The following is a 9,864-nucleotide window of genomic DNA, read 5'->3' as shown; positions in this document are numbered from 1 at the left end:
TATATTTAAATTAATTTCCAGTTATATTTATATTATTAGAGAATATTTTAAAATTGTACTATGCTGATCGAGTTTTGAGATTATGTACAGTAAGTTATATTCAAATTCAGTTATTCTTGACATGATTAAAAGCGATAGTATCTAAATTTGTATATAGATTTTTTGATTTTTTAAGGTTTTTAATAAATTTTGTATTTTGTGAGTATATATATTTTCATGTTAAAATATATAAAATTACATCTAGATATTACAGGGTTAATTAGGTTGAAGAGATTCTAAGAGAATTGTTGATAATTATCGCATTAAGTATGGAAAAAAATTCATCTTTCGAATGCAATTAATTTTCTAAAAATGTTTTGAAATTATTGTAATTGGCAAGAAACGTGATCTCTTGAAGAACCTGCAAAGAAACGTGTTCATAGAATAATTTAATAAAAACTTTATTCTTTTGTATCAACGTATTAAAAAAGATTTTTTAACATCATAAACAAGAATCGGAGTTCATTTAAATAGATAATTATAGCTTTTTATTGATTGATTTGTTTAAACAAGAATATAATTTGGTCGGAGAGGAGATGAGAAAATCCTTTTTTCTTTGCCCGAATATTCTCAATTTTGAAATTTAATTCTAAATTATTCTCTTCTCTAGTAACATGTCGTTAATTCTGATTTATTTAAAAAATAACTTTAGCATTAACGTCGAAAAAAGTCAATAATCTTATTCACAAAACGTGCTAGCTGCAGAAAATTTTACAAAAGATTTATGTGAAAGGAATTATTGAATATAAAAGATCTTTTAAAATAATGTTTTGTATCATCCTGTATTTATCGATACTGAAAATTTCATTTAATGTATTATCAATAATCAGAATATAAAAACAGTTATATTTTGGAAACTTTATCCATTTTGTACGTATATAGCCTATATTGTTAAAAATACCATTTTTCTATTTTTTAATATTATTTGCCATTTGCTGTTTACTTGCAGGTATAAGTTATCAGCACATATGTCATGTTCATATTTTTTATATTATAGTTTTATTTTATTTAAAAATCTTATGTTCAGCGTAAAATATTAAATTATTTAGAAAGTCTTTGTTATATAAATTTTTTACACTAAAAATACAACGTAGAGAGAGAAATTCCTCTGGAATCTTAACTGGTTTGCTAACTGAATTTGAAACTATTGTTCAGTTTGATTATAGAATCATCCGTTACTGTCCTGACGAAAATTTAACGCGTTCAATACGTCATTCATAAGGAATAATAAAAAATAATTCCCGTTTTAATGCTAGTTTATATAGTACTTTCAGTGGCAGTTCCGGATTTAGGGGCCCACCAATGGTCGAGTGGATAAAACAACTGAAAACTGGTAGTTGGTCGCGGGTTCGTGCCTGATCAACGGGCTAGCCACACGTGAAAGTTTTCCGGGTTTCTTCACGTGTCTAACACATANAAACAATTACAATTCTAAAAATATAATTAAAGTAAAAAACAACAGTTTCTTCCAAGTTTGAAAAAATTAAATACTAGCATTCTAGTTATCAGAAAAAAATGATACTCCATTCAGCAAGGCTACATAAAAAGAATGTGGTTATCTAGACAATAGAATAATTTGAAAAATGAAAAATATTACCAAAATACTAAGTATACTTTTAAATTATTACTGAATTATTTTTTAAAATAAAATACAAAATTTTAAGAAAACTTTAAAAAAATAAAATTTTTTCATAATACAAAGTATTTGTTTGTTTATTCTTTCTTAATGTCCAAAACAATTATGAAAACTATCTTGGTAAGAACACACTGACAAAAAAAAAACCAAATAATAAAGTAAATATAGTATTGTGATTTTTTGAAAGTTTTAAATATAATTAGTAACTTAATTTCACTTATTTTTGTATTAGAGAAAAAACCCTTTAAAATTTATTCACAATAAAACAAAATAATATCTAACAATTATAGGATAACTTTAAAAAATTTGTTTTACTTTAAACTATTAATAATTTTCTTTGCAAACATACTTAATAGTAATAATAATAAAACACATACTTGAAGGCTACTCCTTAATTCAGATAAAAATGTTACTGGACTTCTTGTTTTTATATACGAATCTAAATCCTTTAATAAAAATTTATTATTAGTAAAAATAATTTATTAGTACTTAATGATAGTATTTATATTAATTGAACATTTCATTTTATTTACTTTTTTAAAATTAGGTGGTAATATCAAATTAGGAAAGTTAGTTAAAAGTCGAGGTGCTGCAGTAATTTCTGGTAACATATCTACTTTTAAATTTGGTGTGAACGGATCTGGTAGCCTCATATTTCTGGGAAATGCACTAAGAATGAGATTTCTCATTTGTATACAATTTGGTGGTATTACATCACAGAAACTATAATGACATTCACATAAGAATTCTGGAAAATCATGTAAAAGCACAAGCAAGACTCTCAGTGTTCCCTGTAAAAAAATAAAAAATTTTAGCATTACCTTAAACAGTAACTGATGGAGGAGAAATATCCAAAACTTACCTTATACAAAAGATGTATAGGTTTTGCTAATTCTACATTTCTTAAAAAGGGAGCCAAAAATTTAAAAAGATGGACTAATAACTGACTGTATAAATTCCAAGCCTAGAAATATTCAATTTATATGTAAGCACTTCTGGATAAACAGTTTTGAATATTGAATATTCTATTATGAGAAAGCGAATTTTCTGCGCATTATTTCACATATAAATCTTGAAGAGCATAATATATAATGAACTTTTTAGCTATACGCTACACTTATTTAACAATAAATAAACGATTAATATTACTAGTTAAGTATGCTCTTTAGAAACAGTATAGTATCAATAATTTTTTAATAACCATTTATTTCAAAACTTCTGAACTGTCTGATCTAACTTGTTTACAGTTCTTGATTGTGGGATATCCGAAGTGCAAATTGTATTGAGAGAACATTCACAGCTACTTTATTCGAGGGATAAGGTGAGAAATCATGCTGCGAATATTTCTTAGTAAACACCATGAGTGACAATCAGAAATGCAATTCTCTTACAGCTTACTGTAAATTTCGTATGGAACAAGGTGACAACAAAACATATGATGTTTGTGCGAACTTGTGACATGAATGAGAGAGTTTCAACTTTAGATAAAGTAGAAAATTTAAAGTTTTTTAAGACAATTTTTAAAGCGTTTTCCTCTTTATTTCTTATAATCTGTCCATTTTTCATTTTTAATTTCCTTATTTTTCTCGATTGAGAATGTTTAAGGAAATAATGAAAATATAGGTTTCCTTAGTTAAAAGTATTAAATTTTATACGAGTTTTTTATTCTGCAGTAATTTATTTATTAATTAATATATAGAAAAATTCGATCATAGTAAAAACGTTTATTCATTTTAATGAAATATATAAAAAGCAAGAACCTATTTATTTCGTACAATATAACTGAAATAAAAACTCAAATTTATAATTTAAAACGATTGAAATATTTATAACTGCATTGAACTAAGCTGAATCATGATACTTTCTATAGCAATTTACAGTTTATAAAATAGAATCTATCGAGATATCTCTTTTCCAAGTTATTTCGAGAGATGAATAAATATTTAAAATATTTGAATAACCGTTGTTTATATTAAATATACAAATTTCTTCTCTTTTACTGGATATCTTTTTCCTATACTTTTTTAACATTTACGCCGATCATCTCAGATATTTTATCATATTATACATCTCTTCAAAAGAATTGAACTAAATGCATATTATTACAGACAATTTCATTGAAAGCTTTGAGATAAAATTATAAAAAAATCACTTTTCGAATTCCATTTCACATCTTATCAATTTTCTTACATTACATATTGGAATATCTATTTTCTACAAATAGTATACTTTTATTTCCTTAAAGGTTAGCTTTATTTTTTTTCAAATTAAACGAATCCGAGGTTGTGGCTTCTCTTGTTAAAGTTTTCCATATTTTCAATCTCGTAACTTCTCTTTTCTCTTATCCTAAAATAATTTTACTCGTCACGGAGTCCTTATCTGAAGGAAACACTGACATATATTTTCTCTTCAGTTTCATCTAAATCGGTTTGAAGAACGAACGCATCAGCACTTTCTGTTTACAACAAATAACGAACATAACAGATTTATTATAAAAAATTATATGAAAGAAATNATTCCAAAACGTTTTCCAACCTTCTGACTCTGTTCATTCTACAACATTCTGAATATTTAACTAAAATATTTTTTTCGTATAATAATTCGATAAAAACTGATAAAATAAAACTATTTGTACATAAAAAGTTATTCAAAATACGATTGACAAAGAAAAATTCCAAATAAATAATTCAGATATAATTTTTAATCATAAAATATTTAAGATTTCCGGAAAGGTCCAAAAGCCTCTGAAATAATATAGGATATTACGGAACATTCCCGAAGAATCTAAAAATTATTAAAGTAATCCACAATATTCGTTGTTTGTTTTTATCGTTTCATTTTTTTATTATTTGATTATTAAAAAAATGTACTATAATGTATTATTAATTTAAAAAGAAATGAGAGGGTTGTAGGGGTGAAGAATGAGAATGAGAGTGAGGACAGAGAATGTGTGTGAGAATTCTACAATATTCCAGAAAATTTTAGAACTTTATAGAAAAAACTGGAGCATTTTCATTGAAGCGTCACACATTTTTGAAGTCAATCACTTTCAATCCCCATATCACACACATCCTTATACGCAACCACCATAGTGCATGAATGATGGGAGACTTGGGGCTACCACCACACACAAACACCATTCATGTGCAAAGTGTAGTTTTGGCTGTAGAGTGAAATATAGGCACAAACATATCCATTATATATATATATATATATAATGGACATGTCATCTTTACATGAAATATAGCTGCAAGACAATTTGAAATTTGCCATGTTACAAAGTAAGAACATTCAGATATTCAAACTTTTTAACATTTAAAGTAGCATTTATTTATTTATTTATCCTAGTGATAGTATTACAATGGAAAATGATTGTATTGTATTAAAAATGTGGCATTTGATAATGGTACATATTGGTCTAGTACCAAAGACCTATTGAATATGTAATACATTTCACAAAATTAATACTTTGGTAATTCTTTTGTCAAATTCTTGAATGTCTGTAGTACAATATTAAATAATTATGAGTATGTTAAGATAAATAGAGTTTTCAATATAAAATAGAATTTTTGATATTACAGAAAGTTCTCAAATTATGAATATTTGAAATAAGCCATTTTAAAATAATGCAGTGGAAAAAATCAGTATACATTGTTCAAAATACATTTCACAAGTATGCACGCAGCATAGTTACATTGTTTAGCCATTAACTTTAATGTTTATATATGTTATATATCCAAAAATTCATTGCAATGAACATCTTGAAGGGCAGTTAAATTCTTCAACCATTTTCTTGATGTACTTCAAACCATCCACAAATCCACTGACAAATAAACATAAAACTTTCCTTAACCAAATTTTATTTGTATGAAAAATTTCTGTACAACTGTTGAACTAAAGCTAGATCAATGATTCTCTCTTCTCATCTGTTCAAATCAGCTCTTTGTTTCAACTACTCATTCTAACATTCATACTAACATATAAACTAGAGAGAATTTTTTTCTTTCCAGTTTATATTATTTTTATCTTCTTTTGTTTTTGAGAACTAATAAAGACTTATATCCAAACTGTTTTAATTTTATTCAAGTTACATGTATTAGTATGACTGTTATTCACATTTACAGTGTGTTAACAGAATTAAACTTGTGAGCATTTACCATTATTTTAAATGGCAAAATTTTCTTAATATTACACAAAATTTAAAATGTTTGTATGTCACACATATTTTAAAATTCCAATCTTGTGTAATTTGAGAACCATTGAAGATTAGTATGTGGAAATTTTTTTAACTGACTTGGAACTTGAAATAATTTCAAAACTAATTATAGTATTTAAAAATAGTATATATGTTCACAAAAGATAAAAAAATGGTACTAGAAATGAAAAAATATTGAGATGTAAACTCTTATTTATACGTATATAGGAATTTATTTAATATTAATGGATATTTTTATATTTGCAGAGTATTAATTTGTCCAATGTGTCAATCTTAACTAAAATTATTAATTTTACATCTGTTGTTTTAATGCCTTTTACTATTTTACTAATTTTTATAGCTAAACATAGGCTACCCACAATGGAACATACTACATGAACTGTTTGTAAAAAATAGATTGTCATCTAAATCAATTTTCCTTTTGATTTAAAGGCATATACTTTCAAATCTAGTCCTGAATAAATGATTAGATTGTAATTAGGATATTGTGTATTATGAATAATTTATGTTGAACTAATTATACAATATTGGATAAAAATTTTATTCATTATCTGATAAAGAAAGTTTAAATTAAATATATTCTCTAAGATATTTCTGATATATTAAATATGGGAAATCCAGAAATCTAATCAAATCTTGCTTGACATATATTTTTCCAAACTTAGTGTTTACCAAAATGCAGCAAAATAATATGTTTAAAATGGCAGAATATAAATTATAAATGTTGAGTATATCAAATCTAATAAAATTACTGAGAAATATTTGCTAACTGATTTTCAAATTAACATAGTAAGATTAACTGCACAGTGAATATTAAATGCAAAATTCATTTCTACTATTAACATAGACTATTTTCTTTATATTTAGAACAAATATGTCAATCATATAATTTGAATGAAAAAAATATAAAACATGTTTTTTTAAAATATTGTATTGCTTCTAAATATTTCATATTTTATGCATTTTACAGTTTTAAAATATTGTGAATTTTACATGAATTGTATTAAATTTTGTTATTCTAATTAACTTCATTGTTAACAAATAAGATTTCTGTAAAATTACTTAAATGAAAATTTTTTATTCTTAAATCAGAAATAGTAGTATTTTTCATTAATAATAATGAAGCTGATATTATATATGGGGTTCAAAAGTAGGTATACAGTTGTTATTACAGGGGGAAAAACATGCAGGGAGAAAACAAAGAAAAAAAAAACATTTATTTTTATGTACAAATTAAATCACAAATAAGGAATGCAAACTAATAAAAGATAAAAATAATAATAACAAACATCAAACATTTGTATTTCTCAGATTCTCAACTGTATACCTACTTCTGTACCCCCCTGTATATTATTGAAAAAAAAATCTCACCAAAAAGCAGTAGTAACTTGAAAATTGATAGCTTCTAAAATTGGTTCTGGTGCACTCAATTCAAGGAAAAGCATAATAAAAATTCGATGGTATGGAAGCTGTTGAAATTCAGTACTTCTTATTTCATGATCTTGAAGTAAAACTCCTGCTACAATACCAAGAACCTAAAGAGAATATTTGTATTCTAAATAAATTCAAACAAGTAATTACAAGTAGATTAATGTAATAATTTATAAAGTCTTGATTACAAAATAAATCAATTAATAATTACACAGATTATCTAAGATTTTCCTGAAAATATAAAAACTTGCATTTTAAAATGAACAATTTTAAAAATATAAAATACTTATTTTCTATACATTTATTTTTCTTAGCCTGCTTTAATGTAGTGTGTGAAATAATGATTGGGCTATGTGATAATGTTATGTAACATGAAATAACCAATATTGCTTGATGTGTTATCTATTGATACAGAACCAAGTTTGTAGCAGGTACTCTAAAAGAGCTGCTCAGTGAAGAAAAAACAGTAACAAGATGATTAGTTTGGCACAACTACTAATAAAGAAAAAAATAAACTGCATGTGTTCTTCAGTAAGAAGATTCAGAATAGTGTCTATTTGAAGAAATGAAGCAGTGCAACAATCGTAAACATTACTCCAGATACTCTTGCTCAAATGTGGCCTGTAGTTAAATATCATCATATTTGAAATCTGGTAATGATGTTCAAAATCTAAGCTAGTAGCTGCAATAAATATATTTCAGAGCATATTGCATAACATTTATTACCATATAAAAGCACTCAACCATTATTTTTAGGACACCCTGTATTTGCTCTTGTAAAGGTAAAAGAAAATTGTTGCATCTGAAATAATAGCAATTCTTCTACATAGAGTATTGCAAATTGTAGACCTTTTGAACTGATTAACAGAGCTAAATTTTAAAACTAATATTGTGTGAAGGAATTAGAGTACTAATATAAGTTAAATTTGAAAAATTAATTTTGTCACACTTCATTTTAATTATTATTTTTTCTATATTAATTTATAATAAATATCACACCATTCTGATCTGATAAAAATCTTAGTTTCATTAATATACTTTAGTTCAAGAGAAGTAATTATGGTTTCTAATTTTATAAACTATACCATTCAAAATAAAATTTTTGTATAAAAGTTTTAGCATAACAATGTGACTGTTCAATAATTGATCAAAATTAAACTTTCAAGAGTGGTAAAATTCAATATATGTAGACATGTTTGATAAAATATTAAAATTCTGTTACAATTTTCATCTTTCTTCAAATACTTATACTAATTATTACTTTCAAATTCCAGAATTGTGAGATAGCAAGAATTTTCTAATTATAGTTATATTTATTTTCCATTTTGTTTCAGTTATATTGAGTTTTGAGGGTTGAATTATGCTAAACCTCAAATACTCTCAATACTTCCTGGTTAGTATTTCATTTACATAATCTCATGCTAACATCTACATAATGAATAGAATTTTATACAACTAATTTAACACCCCGCAGGGTTTAAAAATGATTAAAATATTAAATAATATTGTACTATATTTTGTAACCAGATATTAGTACAAACACTAGTTAGAAAACATTTCATTTCTGTTTGTATGCATGTTCAATATGCAAATTAACATTGTATAAAAAGCTTATCAAACTGATACATCAAGCTAGACTTCACTCTTGTTATAATTCCACAGCTGTGTGCTGACAAGCAATTGATAACTCTAAGTGTTTGATTGAATTGGTGTTGATTAAGAGTTTTTCTATTAAATTTCTTTTGTTAATCAGGTTAACTGTTTGGGATTTTGAATAATTATAATTTTGTAAATAGTACTAACAGGCATTTTATTTTTGTAAATATTAAATTTCAAATTTGTAATATTTGAGCTTTATTCTATTGTTAAAATTATAACTTTTGTAGTCAAAGTCCATTACTGGCATTTACACTTTAGTAAAGATTTTATTTTATGAACTCTTGAAGGATTGTTTCTTTGATATTTTGGATCTTGCAGAATTACGAATTCAAAATTATTAATACTTCAATAACTGGAAAACTGTAACTAAAGCCAAAATAATTCTTGATTTTATAATGATTAAAAAATTTAAATAAAACTAATTTTGTCCTATTAATTAGGAAAATTAATATATGAAATAAATTCATATATACTTACCTTATTTAGTAGATTGACTTTTGTAACTGTATTAGATGCATCACCACTGTGTTTTACCAAAAGAGCAATGAGTCTAACATAAGCATCTAAAGTATGAAAACACTTAGCACGAATCAGAGTTGGTGAACTTGAAGGCTGATCTGCTAGGGCTCGATAACAGAGATCCACACACATCTCAGTGCTCAGTCGAAAGAATCGTGTTATCAGATCATCATTCTTCAGTATCCCCTGCAAATTCATCTAAAAATAAAAATACCTATACACTACTTCCGCAACTTCACAATACTGGATAAAATATAGTTGCCAGTATGGAAGTCATCTTACAGTGAAATCTATTCAGAATGATAATTTTAAATTAATTTCATATTTTGGAAATGCTGAAAATTTTTCCTTCATACAACTCTTA

The 9,864-nt window shown here is 25.3% G+C and overlaps 1 protein-coding gene across 1 annotated transcript; it reads right to left on the bottom strand.

Moving 5' to 3' along the window:
• Nucleotides 1-2,052: 2,052 nt before the first annotated feature.
• LOC111615942 (CCR4-NOT transcription complex subunit 1-like) lies at nt 2,053-9,856 on the bottom strand (the record flags this gene model as incomplete). The annotated part of the gene is made up of 6 exons (XM_023357378.1): nt 9,459-9,856; nt 7,263-7,426; nt 3,451-3,457; nt 2,538-2,639; nt 2,209-2,466; nt 2,053-2,121 (listed from the first exon to the last, which is right to left on the bottom strand). Coding segments are annotated over exons 1-6 (840 nt in total), but the record flags the coding sequence as incomplete, so codon positions are not given.
• Nucleotides 9,857-9,864: the final 8 nt, after the last annotated feature.

This window comes from Centruroides sculpturatus, unplaced genomic scaffold (genome assembly GCF_000671375.1).
Source record: "Centruroides sculpturatus isolate CEXI.00-Female unplaced genomic scaffold, Cexi_2.0 scaffold2848, whole genome shotgun sequence".
Taxonomy (NCBI): Eukaryota; Metazoa; Arthropoda; class Arachnida; order Scorpiones; family Buthidae; genus Centruroides; species Centruroides sculpturatus.
Note: the sequence above shows the minus strand (reverse complement) of the source record. Positions and strands in the feature narration are given on the sequence as shown.